Raw genomic sequence first — 18,466 nt, 5'->3', positions numbered from 1 at the left:
AGACCATACAGCTAGCATGAATGCAAATATTTTTAGATCTTCTGACTAAGTTTACTGTACTTATTCAAACGACATCAGCACCACTGCCACTGGATATAAAGCAAACATTGACTTTCACTTGGTGCTTCATTGACTGTAAAAAAGTGTAATAATATTATCTATGCACTGCCTGATGTAGACTAGCTTGACTTGCTAGCTCGATGAGTTGCGAAATGATATCAGCAACACGTACTCGTTCCATATTAAACTTAGGCTACAGTTAACATAGTTTGGCTTTCCAGGCTACTTGGACCATGCATTTAATTACCTTTCACTGCCTTCACGTCTGCCAGGCTCCAAACTGTCTTCATAACAGCAGTTGCAATTCAGTATAAACAGCCTCGGTAAAGTTAAAACCAACTAGCGATGCTAGTCGCGGTTAGCATTTGAACTGCAGTTAGCTAACCTACCCTCATAACTAGACGGCTTCCCAGGCTACTTGGACCATGCATTTCATTACCTTTCACTGCCTTCACGTCTGCCAGGCTCTAAACTGTCTTCATAACAGCAGTTGCAATTCAGTATAAACAGCCTCGGTAAAGTTAAAACCAACTAGCGATGCTAGTCGCGATTAGCATTTGAACTGCAGTTAGCTAACCTACCCTCATAACTAGACCTCTCAAATTCCGAAAAATGCATTAAAATAACCTTGGACTACGTTGTTATTTTTGTTAAACCTTAGGGTGGCTATGATATAAATGGTGTAACGAAATTTGAAGTGTAAATATACAAACTTTATGAAAGTGTAAGCCACAACCTTTTCCTACAGGAATACAGGAAAACATAACCCCATAACCTCCATAAGGAGACCTCCCCAAATTCAGAAACATTTATTAAATTGAAATGGACAACGACGTTATCTTTGGTAAACTCTTAGGTGGCTATGATATAAATTATGTGACGAAATTCGAAGTCTAAACACACTTACTGTTGAAAGTGTAACTGCGATTTCCATAGGACTACATTCTAATTAAAATCCTCGTTGCCTCACGCACACCACTCTACTTCCGGTATTTCGCCTGCTTTGTGGGGGTGTCATATGATCCTCTGAGTGAAATACCCAGAATGCTCAGGTCAATACAAATGATCCAAAACACACCGTCACTGAGAAACATCGTGTGATTGTCTACTATATATAACAACTGAACACACATTATATTTAACAGCGAGTAAGTCCATACTTGTCCCTCGGGACCATGGCATCTCTAAGAATTACTCAGTCTCAAGGTGAGACAACGATGCGGGCAAGCCTAGAATTACACCATTGGTGTACCACTGCGGATCATCCCTGTCAGTCAATCGAGGATTGAGTAATATAGGGTTTGAAATCATGATGTCGGTGAACTGTATGCGTCAGACCTGGAACAACGCTGTGCTGTGGTGTACACATCAGTACCTTTTACAAGAATGGCAATAAATAGATTTTTTTTTAAAAATATCAACATTGTATCTTAAATCACTCTGAAATGTCCTTTTGGCATGACCTAAAGCAATTTAAGATGAGCTATTCCGATTAATAGTATACATTCACCAACACTCACGTTTTTGCTAATTATAGAGCCATCGACAGACCAAATAACACCAAATTTATTGGGGGTGCTTTGAATGGGGTCTCAAGTCATCCCACCAAATATGGCTTTCATACGTCACAGCATATCCAAGATAGGCGCACTTCCTGTTTGGCGGCTTCGCTCGCTGAATTTAATTGGTTATCACAGGCGAACGCTTGGACGTATGAAGACGAAATCAAGGCGGTTGATCCACCTTGGTCTGTAGATCACGCGTGCCAAGTTTCATGACGATCGGATAAACTATGCGGCCAGGGTAGCTTTACTTTGACTTTGGACAAAATTCAAAATGGTGGAAAATCCATCATGGCGGAAAATGACGTCACATGGTGCGTTGGAATCAGATGAGTCAGAGGATTCCAATGGTATAAGTTTTATAAAAATCGGCCATACGGATCAAAAGTTACGGGCATGAACGTGTTTTCAATCTTTGACCAGTTGGTGGCGCTAGAGCGTGAGAGTGGCGAGCATGAAACCTGGTAATGTCAATCAAGGTAGTCTCCTCTATCAGCATACCAAATTTCATGACTTTATGTCTTACGGTTTGGGCTACAGGTGGAAAAATGTGTGGGCATCAGCGCTCAAAAGTCGCTTTTCCATTCATTCCTATGGGGAAAAATCGACCGGAAAAACTGGAATAACGGGAGAACGACAAGGCGTATCGAAAAGCTTTATACAAGCCACCATCCTCGCATCAGGACGCACGCGTGAGAAGTGGAACGGCGTCTCTAGCTCCAAATCCCTAGGACAAGATAGGGAGACAAAAATGTTCTGCAAGATAAATAAATTTGATAATAATAATAATAGGAAGAACAATAGTGTGCTTTTGCAAGCACACTAATAATAGGAAGAACAATAGTGTGCTGCTTTCAGCAAGCACACTAATAATAATATATGGCTTAGCAGCTATTGTACCACAACATTGCGGAAGAAAATCCATGAAATCCATAGCCCATAGTCCTACTGTATGTTAGTAGCCCTAGTTTTGTTTACCTTCTTAAAGGTGACATCAGTCTTGTTTTACCGTTGTCAGTTGCATTTTCTGTGTACATACAGTATGAAACATCATGTTTGTGTTGTTGATGTGGTTACAATGTACAAATATCCAGAGCCGTATGGTCTTTGACATGTTTATTGGGTAAAAAGATAATGTTGTCTAACAGTTGAGATGATCCAGAAGAATAGAAGTTTAATTCGATTGAAGTGGTCTTAATTCTAGTGTGTTGGCAAAGCACTTTAGATTTCAGAATTGTAGACCGTTGTAATATTTGTTCATGCGCACCAATACAATCAGAATAGGGACTTAAATATGTTACTGATTCATTAATTAATAATTAAGTAAGGGGTAACAGCCACTGAGGTCTCGGTATACAGAATTAATGGACAAGTTTCCTCCACCATTAATTCGGTGTAACGGGACACCTCGAAGGCTGTTATCACCCGGTTGCCACTGTAGTTGATTCCGTTGATTCCATACAGTTGATATTTGTGCCTCATACTCTCATAGTTTTAGGTCAACCTGAAAAAAGTGTCTTAACTTACCCAGTCCTCCCTTACTAGAGGTCAATGCTACTGAAAAGATTGGATGCTTATGCTGTATTAAAGTTGGACATCACATGAATTTGTTTGCAGACGAAGAAGAGCAAGACTAAGATGCCATCCTTAGTGAAGAAGTGGCAGAACATCCAGAAAGAGCTTGATGAGGAGGAGAAGAGCAGCTCCAGTGATGAAGACCGTGACCAGCTGAACAGCCGGCGCATTGAAGAGTGGAAGCATCAGCAACTCCTCACGTATGTATTTTCCCAGCATCTCATATTTGCCTTTATTACCATGGATAGAGATTTAGATCATGGAAATGGAATTACAATGTAGCCTAAAATGGCACTTATTTTGTAGCTAAGTGACTAATCTCATGTTCAATTGGTATGTTGACTTTCGCAGGGGGAAGGCAGAGAAAAACGCTAACTTTGAGGCCCTACCCGACGACTGGAGGCAACGCCTGCTGAAGAAAAGGAAAACAACGAAGAGTTGAAATAGAATTGAAAGCCAGATCAAATTGCTCCCATACTTGTACTAATAATCAGTGGACTCTGTTTCTGTGGCCTGCTCAAGTCACCCAACGTATCTTAAGGATATGGCTTAGGAAATCTGAATGTTTGGTTTACTGTATATAACCCTTTAGTGTCTATCAGGCATTAGGGCCCTATTCAAGTCACTTATGGTTCCTGGTCTTTTATGCAGTTGGTATGCCATAACTCATGAAGCAATTTATCATTTTTTTCTACAGGGTTCCATTACTTTTTACACAAACACACACACACACTCCACATTGGTTTGAAGTAATATCTCTTTGGTGATATGATATTACTTTTATTAATGCAACTATGACATGGTAAAGGTAAGCGAGTACCAATTGTTACCACTCGCTATTGTTACATCTACATGCAGTGCTTTCTCATGTAAATTACAATAGTACATTAACAAGCTTTTGTCTGGAAATCATAACTGTTTTCACAGAAATATCACGTAATTCCATTATCCACCTTCAAATGAACAGAATGTATCAACTTAATTCTATATGTGCCAATGACTGCTGGAGCCCTTTTTTCTGTCCATTTCCACCTTATAACACCAAGACCGCAAAGGATGTTATTTTTGTGGACACTGACATTGTATGTCTCACATTATACTCTATTTACAGTATAACTTGTGTTATGAAAAGGGTAAAATGCCAAGAAACATTTTTTTAATGTGTAAATAATGATAAAGTTTTTGCCACTTCTGTTAACCTTATGTGCATTGTATTTATTTTTAAGATGGGGCACCTAGAGTGATGCATTTGAGATTTTGCTAAATAATTTTTTGGAATAAACTTGTTCTTGAGGAGGCAATAACAAATGTGTGCATGATGTAATACATTAACAGCTGGTAGAAGTCTGATCTGTAAGATTCTTGAAGGCTTGGAGGTTTGAATGGGGGAGGTATGTTCAGTGATTAAATTGGGCCGGGGCTCTCCGGGGCTGAGCCCCGGCACATAAGACTTTGACACATGATCACAACTCACAAGCAACGAACCTTTTTCACGCTTTTCAGTTCTGATTAAACAATCTATTTTCAACAATTGACAAAAACCGTCTAGTTTTCCTGATAGCAAGACGACCTCTCAAAGCTCAGTAGGGCATTCGCGATCAGAGATTCTAGAACACTAAACACTCGCGACTGATTTGATACTTGCTCCTCAGCGAGTAGTTGAGGCTAGTGGTGCGGCACGTTTATCTGTGCTGCCCACCGCGTTCTACGCAACTGTACCTGGAAAGAGCTTGCTAACTAAAGTCATAGTGCTCACTAAAATCATAAAGGAACACTGCAAAACACTCATCTCTTATATGATCCCAGAACGATTTTCTTCGACTTGTTAGTGTTTTGAACATGTATTTTATCTAATGACACAGAAAGCATAAAGAATTGCATCCAAATATCCTTGTCATGCACTATGCAACTTTGTTTCACTCGCGTAAAACCGTGAGAATGAAGGCTAATCACCCTCACGTATTTCTTAAAGCGACAGGCACTCAATTGCACACAACACTAATGTGCAATCAATTAGAGACCTACACACCCCATTAAAGATATGACTAAGTGTAATAGTCTTGAAATCAGTACACAAATGACAAAGCATTTTTAGCTACTAGTAATTATGTGTCTGTTTGTGGAGGGATCAATATTTACACCAACATATTGAACATTTCTCCACATGCTGATTTTTCACCTTAACATTGTGACATGATTTTAAATATTATGGCTCAACCTACCTCTGTAAAGTCAGCTAACAACCCATTAAAATGCACTAGAATGTAGCAAATAACATGTATGATAGTAAAAAAAATTCTGGGGGAGGACCCCCAGACCCCCACAGAATTTTCTTCAAAACAATATAGGCTACACAATAATAAACAATAACAATACGGTATGGGGGGCAATATGGTATGGTTATCAAATTAGAGGGTATTTTACAAATGTATATTTGGGCAGGCCGGAGGCGGGTACGGGGCAGAGCCCCCCCACATAACCAATCCCAATTTAACCCCTGGGTATGTTCATGCATTCGCAAGAAAGAAAAGGTTAACTTCAGATAAAAGAAGTTTCTTAGAAAGGCTAGATTTTATCTGAGGTTATATGTGTAGCAAATGCTACATCCCTGTCCATGATCACATCCAAGTTCTTTAGGGCTTGATCTAAGTATTCTGACAGCAAAAAAAATCCATATGAGGATTATAATAGGTCATTATAAGTTGCTACATGCAAATGTCGCATGAAGTCCTAAAGGAAGCGATAAACTCTAATTTTCTGTGCTGTGAAGGGCAATTTCCCAATGTTTTCCAAGGAAGGACATACACTAATACTCCTAGTTACTAAAAATCTAGAGAGGGGGCGTTTGTAGTTGCGCAAAAACAAGCAATTCATAGACCACGTGACTTTACCATCGTTGCTTAGCAACGTACTGTGTTCAGGCTGTTTCTAGTTCTAGAAAAAGGTTCAGCAAGATTTTGATTCTGTTGAACATTAGCTGCTAGTGAAAGGAGAAGAAGGAAATTCCTCCAAGGAATGTCTCTGGTGACTAAAACAACGCAGTTAGTAGTATCCGGTAAACTTCGTCAAAACCGTCATTTTGGACTATTTAAGGTAGCTTTAAAGCAGACGTTTAAAGTTTGGAACTCAGGCAATGCTTCATCGCCATAGGAAGCTAAAGTTATCAACTTTACCCATAGCACTAGTTAACGTTGATGAGTTGAGTTGGCTTTAGGACGTTTGGGTCATGCAAAAGTTGCTAATCTGCAACAGATCGTCCGTCAGGCATAACGTTACCGTTACCAGCGATGAGTCCGTCTTCGGAACCGGGTTCCTTCATGCAGGTGGGTCTAATTTAGGGTTAAAACCTATTTTTTACAGTCTATGGTTAAAACAGGAACATTTAGGGAACTATGTCGTCACATAATAAATCCTTCAATGTACAAAGTGCTTGACAATAACACTGCAGTTCTTGTTCAATCTAGACCTCTGATGATGCATACGAGAAATTCATTTTACGACACCTTCAGCACTACGGTCTGCTTACCGGTAGGCATGTGGCATCTCTGAAAGGAATTATTCCACAGCACAATAACTTTAATAAGGTTACATGTCGGCCTAGTCGAATGTGAATTCTCTGTTTTGCATGTTGCACCTCTCATTTGGTTTTAGTGGGGGTTCTAGAGCTGCCTGTATCCGTTGTAGAAGGATTTTCTGAACATTTTAATTTCTTTTCAGGTAGGGTTACCTCTCCTCCTCGGACCAATAATCCATCCTATGATAGATGGGCAGTTAGTCAAGACTATCAGTCATGCACCCATTCACCTGACAGCCCGGACTCCAATTCAGGGGATGAACTAGATACTGAGAAAACATGTGAGGGCTAATGGATCGGCCTTTTTTAAAACCATGGGATGAGTTATTTGTTATATGGTTGTGGATACCAAAATTATTTGGTACTTTAGAGATGGCTGATTACCTTTACAGGATGATCATTTTATGCTAATTAGTATATGATTCAGCTGACCATTTAACTCATGTTCTGTGTTGCATCTTTGACAGTCCACTTGCGTCTGCCCAAGCCTCTCAGGACTAGACAGCTGCTGATTGATTTTGATGGGGGTCGCCCCATTCCTCGTCTCCGAGAGCCCCGCGATCTCTTTTCCATTCCATCCCTCTCCAGTTCATTTCAGGGTGTGCGCTGGCCTGTTGAGTGTGAAGTCACTGTTGGAAACATCTATCACACAGGTAGGCTAATTGATTTAATGATACTCTAGTGTAGTCCTTAACTAAATAAAAAAGCATTGCCATCAAACAGTAAGTCTGTCCGCAAGTCACTCCATCAGCTGAACAGCACATTTCATTGACATGGCAATTCACTGCTTTTTCTGTTGGAACACAGTATCTGAAGGCTGTAGGCAGGCAGGCTGTGTCAGAGACTACAGTCTAATAATAGCTGCCTCTAAGTAGCTTTGTTATCCTTAAAACAGGAAGAATAGTCTATGTTTTTGTAAGAGAAAACACAACAAGTCAAAAGAATGCCAAATGAATTAATGCCATTTTAAGCTTAGTGATTTAATCATGGATATCATGGAGTCATGGATATCCTGGTAAAGTCATGGTATTTGAAGACCCCTTTTCCAGGACTGAAAAAGTCATGAAATGCTGTAAATTCACAGAATGTGAAGCCATGCAATTTATCATATAGGTCTAATGAGAATGAATGAATTAATGTTGTCATACTCTTTCATGGACTTCGGCAGTGTGATACAGTTTCCACTATCCACATAGCCTATTAGGGAATTCTGAATATAGTCAATTATGAGGGATAGAGTAGGCATATTTGGAGTGTTTCACATGACATCTACTATAACCATGTTGTTCCTCTAAAGAATGGGATCCACCACAGGCAGAGCCATTCTACCAGTGCACTGGCCATGAAAGGACACCAATGACAGTAGGAGAGGAGAAAGGAAACCTAGTATACCTAATCGATCCAGGTATGAAGTTTTATATTCACATTTATCACGATCCACAACATTTACAAGTGACATCTGTATTTACCTCGAACACATCCAATACGGCATCTCCTGGATGACAACATAGGGGGGTTTTCTGCAAAGATGGCTTTTGGGAAAACACATCAACCATATTGGCTACAAATGGACACCTAGTATTTCTAATGATGTTCCACGTGATTTTGCAGTCATGCAGTCATATAGTGCAACTTTTTGAAAAAAGTTATTCTTTTGTACCTTAGACAAATTTGGAAATTAAAGGTGTATAATCACTCTCATTATAACAAAATGTCATCCTGGATGATGGGTTTGTGTTTTTTTGTGTGTGAACCCCTGCATGCTTCCTCTGGTAGCTACAAAGACGGCTCACTTCACATGCTCCCGTGTGGGAGGCAGCCGGGGCCCCATAAAGGATGTCCACTGTCCCAGCAGGCAGGAGCCGCCCCTGGCCTTTGAGTCCCGCTTTGAGAGCGCCAACCTTCAGAAAGCAGTGCAGGTGTAAGTGCAAGACTCTGCAGTCAGTCCGTTTACGCTTGGAAAACAAACAGGACTTAAAATCATGGATTCGTTTTGCTTTTTTCCCCCAGAGGTGTCCATGACTATGAGCTCACACTTCGGCACGACCTCTACACTACTAAGCACACACAGTGGTTCTACTTTCGGGTGCAGAACATGAAAGCTGGCATTGCTTACCGTTTCACCGTCGTCAACCTGCTCAAGTCTAGTAGCCTGTATTGTTCAGGCATGCGTCCACTCCTGTACTCAGAGCAGTGTGCGAGGGAGTATGGCCAAGGATGGACCCGAACAGGGGCCAACATTAAGTACTACCGCAACAATAAGGAGCAGGATGGCAGACCTCTGTACTCCCTAACCTGGACCTTTGAGTTCCCACATGAGGGGGACACATGCTATTTAGCACACTGCTACCCTTATACCTACTCAGACCTGCAGCGTTATTTGTGTAGTGTGATGCGCCAGCCAAGTAAAGCGGCCTACTGCAAGCTGCGGGTGTTGTGCCGTAGCCTGGCAGGAAACCCGGTCTATGTACTGACCATCACGGCTCCAGGCAGCAGCTCAGATGAGAGGAATGTGAAGCAGGCCGTTGTGGTGACGGCGAGGGTTCATCCTGGGGAGACCAACAGCTCGTGGATCATGCAGGGCTTCCTCGACTTCCTCCTTAGTGACTCTCCTGATGCCTGTTTGCTCCGAGAGATGTTTGTCTTCAAGGTCAGAAAAAGCAATGAGCGACAAGCAATAAGCGCCATGAGACATGTGTAATGTTTTGGCGCTCTTTAAGTGAAATTAAATTGAAAATTTAATAAAAAATGTTGATTTTGCCAAGCAATAGATAAATATTGACATGTTCCTAGTGACCAGTGTGCCTGTGTGTGTTAAAGGTGGTGCCCATGCTCAACCCTGACGGAGTGGTGGTGGGGAACTACCGCTGTTCATTGGCTGGCCGTGACCTCAACCGGAACTATCGCACACTGTTGCAAGAGTCCTTCCCCTGTGTTTGGCATACTCGTAATATGGTGAAAAGGTGAATGGACATCTATGGTAGACAACAAACAGCTTATGATGTCGAAGATTGTGGAGATATACAGTAGCTGCTTTGGGTTTTTACTTGACACTGAAGACAGGTGGTTGTATAGTTTTAGATAATGGAATGATTAAGTGGTTTAGAATTGCTCATGATAGCTACTACCTATTGTTTGTAATAGCATTGACATTGGGCAAAGGTTTATGTGTTGTGTATAGAAGATTTGACCAGGCTTTTAACTTGAGTTTTTCCGTCTGATCCCCAGGCTGCGGTCAGAAAGAGAAGTGGTTCTGTACTGTGACCTTCATGGACACAGCAGGAAAAACAATGTCTTCATGTACGGCTGTGACAGTAGGAGCAGTACCTCAGCAAACCTCCAGGAAAGGGTCTTCCCTCTGATGATGAGCAAGAATGCTCATGACAAGGTGAAGCATGCAAATGCTGGAGTGTCTGCTCCTGCTGTTTACTTTGTGTTTGTGTTCATAAGACACAGGGCCCTAATAGAAATGATGGGCAAAGTGCAAAGTTAATCTATGAGCAAAGCTCCTGTGCATGAAGCAGTGGCACCATGTGAGACAGCTTTTAGCTGACCCACCACTGTTTGTGCTCAGGGTCTTTTTCATGATATTACATTTGTAAATAGATTTGCATAATAATTAAGCAAGCAAGCTTTAGGGCCCACTGTGTTCCGTCGTCTAAGTACTACAGATATTACTGATTTGCGTGTTGATGTTGGATCTTGGTAGAATTGTGCTTCTTTTGTTCCTCTAGTTCTCTTTCAGGAGTTGTAAGTTTAAAGTTCAGAAAAGCAAAGAAGGCACTGGGCGCATTGTCATGTGGAAGCTTGGAATTAGAAACAGCTACACCATGGAGTCAACCTTTGGGGGCTCCACACTTGGTAGGCGCTCTCTATCATCTATCTATTAATGCAAGGAACGTCTGTCTATGTGTCACTCTGTCTGTCTTGTCTGTCTGTCTGTCTGTCTGTCTGTCTGTCTGTTCCACGCATAACTCTCAAACCACTCATCCGACTGCTCTCCAATTTGGTGGGTGTTATCCTAATGGCACGAGTGTGTGCAGTGCCAAATTTCATGTTATACGAACAAAAAATGGCACATCTACGGGCTCTACTATTTTAAAAAAAGTAATTACTCATTCCTTTTGTAACTGATAATGTTCAGTTTAGCACTGAAGGCCTCCACTAGCTTCAGTAGTGGGATGTGGGATTCACTCTAGCAGGATGTGTAAGGGTTCACCAGTTCTCATGTCATCATCATCATGTTTCTTCACAGTAAGAAGGACTATAAGAAGAAGCCTTCCTACTGATAGATTTGGTCTGTTTGCAGGTAGTAGGACAGGTACACATTTCACCACTCAAGACCTGAAGTCAATAGGGTATTACCTTTGTGACACGCTGCTGGACTACAGTGACCCAGATACATCCAAGGTAGCCAAGTTTATCCACTAGAACAGTATGTGCCTTATTATGAGCTTGTCTATAGATGTGTTACATTTGAAGATTTTGCCTTCAGTAGAAACCAGTTTAACCGGTTATATAGGTATACAGTATACAGGTATACAGTATGTTTGTTTCGTGGCTGGTTTGTTAGTTGGTTTTCTTCATCTTTGATTTTTTTTTTCCAGACAAACCAGTGTCTAGCTGAGCTGAGTGCTTTGCTGAGGCTGGAGATCAGAAGGAGGCTTGGTCAGGATCTGGACTCCAGCTTATCCCTGGGTGGTCTCTCAGTCTCTGACATTGAATCCAGGTAATGGCAACATCTAGAGTTACCTCAAAAGAAAATCCCTTACACACATAGAAGTGATATTGATCAATAAATGATCAGGCTCATGAATCACAAATGGAATTGAAATGGGATTGTCTTTCTGCAGCACCAGCGGCTCTAACAGTTCAGAGTCAGATGGCCCTCCAGTTCACTTAGTGAATACTCCAGACCAGGTATGTAGTGCCTTTTTTATCTCTCAGTTTTCTCTCAATATCTCTCCCTATTATTTCTTCTGGTTGCAAGCAACATTTGTGTACTAACACTACTAGGTTTTTCTCTGGGTTCAAATCGTATCCAGCCACAGAAAAGGCACCTCCGAAGTCGTAAGGAAAGAGATCGGCTGCATCACAGTCTAGGACGGGAGACAATATCTAAGGCTGTCCAAAAAAACACAGTAACCAGAAACTATTCACACTTACATACTCAGGTTGATTGCAACTATCCTACATGTATCAGGACTCAATGAACAATACTCATTTTGTACAGGAATCTCAGGCTTGCAGTGTGCCTGTGAAAAAGGCTCAAGATACTTTGGCCATGGTGAAAGAGACAGAAAAAAGACAGGTGGTAGGGGAAGTGGGATATGTTATGTTTGTCTGACCAACTACTGCTTCAGTGATATGTGTTGAACCATGTGCAGAATGATTCAACTATAACTTATACTTTTCATTATTTGTGGTTAACAGCAGCAATCAAAAGCTTGTCCACCACAGTGCACCATTTGTGCTCACCATGGTCTTCGCTTGAGATGTACAGCACAACAGAGTGGAAGTGCATGGACCCCTCACCATGTCAATCTAACTAACCACAGCAGCGGCCAGGTGAATTCACTGTCCTCATCTCCTAAGTGTTGATGTATAAGTATAGTGCAGAATCCTTCAAAGAAGAATAAAATAGTTTTTGATTGGTGATTGTATGACTTTCCTCGTCAACTGTGTTGCAGGAGGGTGAGACAACACACAACTTGTGCAGAGGTGGAGCAAATCTTTGTGGGGGTACTGATGTATTTACTTTTTGAGAAATGGGTACATATCGTTTTGTACTTCTGAGCCCAAATTTAAAAGGTGGGCAAAGTGTGAAGTCTGTCAACAAGCAAAGTTCTCATGCAAGAATAGATATAATTTTGCATGTGGTAGCATTGGAACAGACTCATCACTGTTCACGCATGGTGTTAAAGTTGATTCTGCCTTTTTGTTAAATTAACTGTAGTTAGACTGAAGACTTTGCACGTTGCCCATCATTCAAATAAGGGCCCCTAGGTGTATTTGACCAATCCACATAGCTAACGTTAAAAGGATGTTTTTGGTTTGTCATTGGTCCCCAAATGAGTAGGTGAGGCTGTGCCCTCTGTCCCACGTCGCCCAGTCAGTGTTGGTGCAGGACAGTCTGGTGTTAAGGACAGGCAGTTACTGCCAATGCATCTGTCAGCCATGACGCTGTGCCCCCGATTGAAAGGCCAACAAGGTCAGATTTTATGGATGATATGACTAGCATTCTCTTCCAGCACTTCCTTTCTCATTAGTTTTCTCAGATTTGCTTTTTTGGTTGTCACTGTGTAAATTCCATTGTCTATCAGTGGAATGTGTGGCACAGTTGATGCATACATTTGTGATGTTAATGGTGTTGTGACAGTTATTGTATTCTACTCCCTCAGAAAAGCCTCCACAGTATACTCCCCCAGCACACAGGTAAGTACAGTAGATCTCGTTTTATTGTTATCAGATGTAACCGATATTTACACACAAATGCACAAAACAGTTTGAGATACTTGTTACCAGTTTGTGGATTTGAATGTTTTTGCTGTGACTCTTTCAGGGTGGTCCCAGAGAGCATGCCCACCAACTGGCTGGCAACCTGCAGGTCCGTTTGTTTCTACTTGGCCCGATCCCAGCGCCAGATACCTCCCTGCAATAAACACAGGACTGTAGCCAAAGTGTCCATCAGATACTACTTACCTGAGTCAGGACCAGCCATCAACTCCATCAATCAGAAGGGAAAATGTGGGATAGATCAAGAAAATGATACTATTGGTGAGCATTAATGTGTACTTTACAGTACAAGATTCCGCTAGCTTGATGATAAAGTACTTAAAGCAAAGAGGTACTTCTATACTCTTTGCTTAAAGTTTAAACCTGTATACATATACTAATATGTGTATAGAAATGAGCCATACCTTTTAAATACTCTATTTTAATCCTATTTTTGTGCCTGGTTAGTGGCAAAAACTGGTGGTATACAGTACTTAGACATTTCCCCATTCGCTTTCTTAGCCTTATTGAAGTTGACAGTTTCAGTGTTCTAACTCAATACCTGACCAGTTTTGTCCGGTTGTGTCCCTAGCAAAAATGTAGACACACAAAATGATTTACAATCCAGGCCCAGGTTGAAAATAGCAGACTTCTCCTTAAATGTTGTCCTCACAGGTCTCTCCCAGTCTACGACTGTGAAGAATGGTGACAAAGACTTGACCCATGAAGCTGCCAGCAGTAAACCTAAAATATGCAATACCACTTTCCTTCCTGATTTGCACTGCATGGACATTCACGGTAAAAGGTGCTTAACATCTCACTACCTTGGCCAAGAAGATCATGTTTTCTGTTTGATTTGCCTGTTTGTCTGTCAACAAGATTGCACACACTGGAGAAGAAGCCTGGTTGACTCCAGAGGTGTGTTCAAATTCATCAAACAGTGGCGAACGTTCGTGCCTAATGTTTTCCCTGAACAGTTAAGTTTGGACAATTTGGTGTAAACATTCCATTGTAACAGTAACACTTCATTCAGCTGACATCCAGCTCCATATGATGCATATTCGCAGAGAACTACCTCCTGCCAGTATTCGCAAAAGTTCACCAAAAACTCAAGACAAACAGAAAACTATTTGCAAACAGCATATGTTTGTAAGTATGTAATTAGAACACACCTCAGACTGCATATCTCAATAGAGACTGCTTACAGGTTCGTCCAGGTTCTCTGAGGCTATGAAGAAACATGAGCCAAGGAAGAACCCATTTTGGGGCAGCTCCACATACGTATTATTTTTAACTCTTGGCAAGTGCAATGCAATTTTTTATTAACATTGCGAGACGGGGTATTTGCCCCTTGGAGGTCTGCGTTCAACGTCACCGTCACTCCTTCTAGTGGAATTTTGTTTTGAGAGCTTTATTACTAATCTATGCTTAGTCCTAGTTTGTTATGTAGTCTTAGTTTGAGAAACATGTAGCCAATGTTCAGAGCAGGCAATTTGTGAAATTGGGGCAGCTATGGAATAACTTTTCTCCCCCATGGTAACCACATGCAAATTGTCAACATTAAAATAGTCATCGCATACTAGAATGTAATATTGTTTTCCAATGTCTGCTTTTCTCTTTCTCCGAACACTGTCTCTTTTAGTCATGGTCAACCATCAGGTGACCAGGCAGGATTGGGTATGATTAAGCTGGACACAGGAAAATTGACAGACCTGAGGGGAAGCATCGGTCAGAACATTCCAAGGGTTGTCCCAGGACCACCTGAGAGCAGGTACTGTCAGAGAGCTTCCTATTCATCTGTCTGTTAATAGGTCCCTGATTTGACCAGACACTGAAACTGAAACCTGGCCATTGTGCTCATGTTCTTATCCAGTTACAGGGATGGTACAAATATCACAAAAGAGACCCAGCTCACTTTTTGGCTAAATACAATTCTTCCATACATGATTAAAGCAGGGAGAGTCCAGTTACTTGGCTGCCAGCCATGCAGAATGACCTTGAGCCAGTCATGAACTGAGGCTTGTGCATGCAGTAATCAATGCAAATAGTGGAGTTGTAGGAAGGACAATAACAATCTCCAAACATTTCAGAGGTGAACAATAAAGGGTTAGACTTAATAGACTGGCTCTGTCCTTCTGTCAGTTCATTTTCTCACTGAGATCAGTCTGGGACACCTATTCATAGTAGCATACGCTCAGTCACCAGGATGGACATTGCAGTGAACAGTTGACACATTCAAATCAGTGGTGGCTGTTTTGGAGCTAGGCAAAGCAATATAACAGTCATAGCAAGGCCAGCAAACATCAAAGAATTGCAGCCAGAACAAGAATGTGTAAATGTATACACTAAAAGTTAAATACATTGTTTCCTAACTGCCAGTGTGGGTTATCATCAGCTTGCAAGGTGTTAAGTACAGTAGGAAGGAACATTTGGAATCCCAGACTGATAAAGTTAGGCCAGTCCAGTGATTTCAAACCCAGCTGCTTTTTCTTGCAATAAAGTAAGCAAATGATAACGGTGTTATTTCTTTCCACAGGTTTACCTTAAGACCTCTGGCAGATGACCATAAAACATGTGTGTTGACACAGGTGACTCTACAGGACTCTTCCCCTGACACATCTGCAGAGTGTGGCAGACTGGATCAACTGCAGAGCCAAAGACTGGCCAGAAACAGAGAACAGCCACTTGCCAAAGGACTGTTTGCAGCAGACAGACAAAGTTGTTAAGTGCTGAGTTGAGGATCAAGTTCACCAGCATTGTCTGTCTTCGGCGTACATCTCAGTCTTAGCTGTATTTTAGGTAAGGGTGGCAGAGATGCATGTGTGTTGGTATTGCCTTTACCAAGACATACATCATTAGAACAGGTAGATTTGATCTTATTCTAAAATCTGGGTAAATACACATTTGTATAATACACAGGACTTATGTGTTGAGGTATGCAGTAGAAAAATTGACAACTTATTTTTTTGTTAATAAACACACAACCAATGTTTTTTAGTTTCTCTGTTTATCTATATTTTTTTCCTGTTGTATTCAACAAGTGAATTTATTTTACAATATTAAATAAAAAAATAAAACCTGGCCACTCAGATATTTACAAGTGGATATGAAATTCTTTGGAAGCCGTTCTGTTCAATTCCACTGAAATTCATTGGCAACATGACCTTCATCATCTTCACCAAAGTATTGTAAACGCTCTATTTATTTCCATGAATGATTTATGTAAAAATTATAAGGACACTTAATTAGTGCAGAATGATCATTCTGTCTAAATCTCCACTGCTGATACTGTAGATCTCAATCATGTTCTTAGCTCCTCGACACCAGCAAACTGCTGAAGATGGAAATGGCTTTCTGTGTGATGGACCATTTCTCGAAGGGCGACAAAACCTGATAGAGCCTGCACAGATAAAGGGCAAAAATTAATCAATTACCTTTTACATAACAAAACATAATTATTGTTTTTTTTCTGCATGAACACCATCAATCAACAAGAGTGACTGAAATGATAACTTCTGGATAAATGATCAACTTCTTGATAATTTCTTGATAACGGCAGTAAACTTGACCAGCTTACAAATTACCTCTGTTAGAACGAACAAGGACAGCACTATATGCACCCCTCTTTCCAGTGGCTGAACAAGGATGGACTCGTTAAAAAGTTGAAACAAAATGAGAGGGAACTGCAAAAGTAGACTCAGTAGCCAAAAGCCAGCCAGCTCTGGTACCTGTAGAGGAAGCACCAGATGTTGAACAACTTGAGTTTTATTTCATTTGACAAAAAAAAGAGAGCTTACTTTAGAGAAAGAAATGTACCTTCTCTTTTAGGTTTCCAACATAGCCAAGGTAAAGCCTAATTCCCTCAATAAGGGTCATTAATATGAGGACAGTCACCAGAATAAACTTGTAGTAGTCAGGAAGGGCTGGGTACTGCATAATGGGAGAAACATGAAGTTAGAAGAAATTCAAGTAACATGGAGATCCATCTTGTACAGCAGGGTTCTCAACATGGGGGTCGGAGACACAGGGTGCTGCAATCAGGGGGGCCTTGAGATGATGTAGTGTGGTTAGAATTTCTCAAGCACAATATCTTTAATAACTGAATGTAATATAAAAGAAATTAATATCATACAATAGACGTTTTATTATCTGTCGATATGGAAATCAAAGATTATGTTGTGTTATACATTATTGGAACGGAGATTTGACTAACTGTGATTCGACTTCTAAGCAAAGAAGATCATAAAATCTTTGCTTCTGTGAGTGATCTTTGGTGTGCTGTGCACAGATGGAATATGTCGGTGGCCATGGAAACAAAAAGGTTGAGAAATCAACAACAAGACAGGACTAACAAACAGGACAAATAGCCTAACCATACCTTTAGGTGGAGCATGATGACTTCACATACCCACCACATAGGGAAAAACCACAGGTTAAAGTAAAGGGACATCTGAAGGGGGAGACTGGAGACAACTTCATCGTCTAAGAAGTTCAGAACATGGGGAGTGCTTATCGTTAGGGATACCAATGAGCAATATTTCTCATGCTAATCAACTCGATAGTTAGCTTAGCCGTCTCCCGGTCCATAAGCATAGCTACTACTACTAGCCGGCAAACGTTATCAAACTTTGACGTTAGCAGTTCAAGAGTCACGACAAATAAATCAACAAATGTGCCAGGTAACTCTAAAGTTTTACACAAATCTGCCAGCTAGCAAATGATACCGGCCATCTGCCTACGTTTACTTGCGCTCAAAATGAGTCCCTCTGCTGGTGAGCTGCAGTTAGCACTAACTTATGCTACTTTCTTTTTAATCTTTATTTCGAATTGCAGTTACCTTTACTCAGAAAAGCACATTGCTCTTCTGGCGTTGGTTGCGTACGATTCTGGTCAATAAACACGGTTCTTGTGAGTCCTCCCAATCGTTGCCTTAATGGCTCGGGCAGATCCATGTTTCCATCAACAAAGAAAACGTCAAGCTGCAGATGTCCTTCGAGCGTAGTCGTAGATGATTGCGGGGGCGTGGTAGGTAGGTAACAGACTCAAGTCAGCCAGACAGATTCATTGGATTCTCACTTGGAATCATTAAGTGCTGTAGCAATATTTGATTGTAGCCTATCATGTACCTTTCCAAATGTTTATAGTAGGCCTAGGCTATATCAGGGAAACAGGACGCTTAGATCTTTAAGTTTTATAATTG

The 18,466-nt window shown here is 41.1% G+C and overlaps 3 protein-coding genes across 4 annotated transcripts in view; 2 read left to right on the top strand and 1 right to left on the bottom strand.

The window, feature by feature from the left end:
• The window catches only part of fnbp4 (formin binding protein 4), a 29,230-nt gene extending 24,835 nt beyond the window's left edge, over window positions 1-4,395 (top strand). For both annotated transcript variants that reach the window (XM_062546708.1, XM_062546709.1), the window contains exons 16-17: window positions 3,240-3,397; window positions 3,549-4,395. In XM_062546708.1, coding sequence (XP_062402692.1) covers window positions 3,240-3,397; window positions 3,549-3,639 — 249 coding nt within the window. In that variant the 3' untranslated portion in view covers window positions 3,640-4,395. The remainder of the gene's footprint in view (window positions 1-3,239; window positions 3,398-3,548) is intronic.
• Window positions 4,396-6,154: 1,759 nt separating this feature from the next.
• Window positions 6,155-16,378, top strand: agbl2 (AGBL carboxypeptidase 2). Its single transcript, XM_062548156.1, has 23 exons — window positions 6,155-6,520; window positions 6,662-6,725; window positions 6,915-7,052; window positions 7,239-7,424; window positions 8,069-8,176; window positions 8,548-8,692; window positions 8,782-9,421; window positions 9,592-9,734; window positions 10,000-10,159; window positions 10,506-10,632; window positions 11,081-11,181; window positions 11,379-11,500; window positions 11,625-11,691; window positions 11,817-11,912; window positions 12,005-12,082; window positions 12,205-12,339; window positions 12,462-12,513; window positions 12,851-12,982; window positions 13,173-13,206; window positions 13,334-13,548; window positions 13,942-14,071; window positions 14,909-15,037; window positions 15,803-16,378. Exons 1-23 carry the CDS (start codon window positions 6,485-6,487, stop codon window positions 15,990-15,992), a joined length of 3,228 nt encoding a protein of 1,075 aa, XP_062404140.1. The 5' UTR covers window positions 6,155-6,484; the 3' UTR covers window positions 15,993-16,378.
• tmem17 (transmembrane protein 17) lies at window positions 16,251-18,278 on the bottom strand. The gene is made up of 5 exons (XM_062548157.1): window positions 18,104-18,278; window positions 17,645-17,748; window positions 17,083-17,196; window positions 16,851-16,994; window positions 16,251-16,666 (listed from the first exon to the last, which is right to left on the bottom strand). The coding sequence occupies exons 1-5, from the start codon at window positions 18,216-18,218 to the stop codon at window positions 16,568-16,570; spliced, it is 576 nt and encodes a 191-aa protein (XP_062404141.1). The 5' UTR covers window positions 18,219-18,278; the 3' UTR covers window positions 16,251-16,567.
• Window positions 18,279-18,466: the final 188 nt, after the last annotated feature.

The sequence above is a fragment of the Sardina pilchardus genome, chromosome 10, assembly GCF_963854185.1.
Source record: "Sardina pilchardus chromosome 10, fSarPil1.1, whole genome shotgun sequence".
NCBI classification, from domain to species: domain Eukaryota; kingdom Metazoa; phylum Chordata; class Actinopteri; order Clupeiformes; family Clupeidae; genus Sardina; species Sardina pilchardus.
This window is presented reverse-complemented; position numbering and strand designations above follow the sequence as displayed.

What these genes read in the sequence shown, in the direction of transcription:
- agbl2 (XM_062548156.1), top strand. Translation starts at nt 6,485, where the DNA reads ATGAGTCCGTCTTCGGAACCGGGTTCCTTCATGCAG. An exon ending in AACCGGGTTCCTTCATGCAG is followed by an intron (nt 6,521 to 6,661) that starts GTGGGTCTAATT and finishes TGTTCAATCTAG; the next exon opens with ACCTCTGATGATGCATACGA. An exon ending in TATACTCCCCCAGCACACAG is followed by an intron (nt 13,207 to 13,333) that starts GTAAGTACAGTA and finishes TGACTCTTTCAG; the next exon opens with GGTGGTCCCAGAGAGCATGC.
- tmem17 (XM_062548157.1), bottom strand. Translation starts at nt 18,218, where the DNA reads ATGGATCTGCCCGAGCCATTAAGGCAACGATTGGGAGGACTCACAAGA. An exon ending in ATGTGCTTTTCTGAGTAAAG is followed by an intron (nt 17,749 to 18,103) that starts GTAACTGCAATT and finishes TGAACTTCTTAG; the next exon opens with ACGATGAAGTTGTCTCCAGT. An exon ending in TCATCATGCTCCACCTAAAG is followed by an intron (nt 17,197 to 17,644) that starts GTATGGTTAGGC and finishes CCCATTATGCAG; the next exon opens with TACCCAGCCCTTCCTGACTA.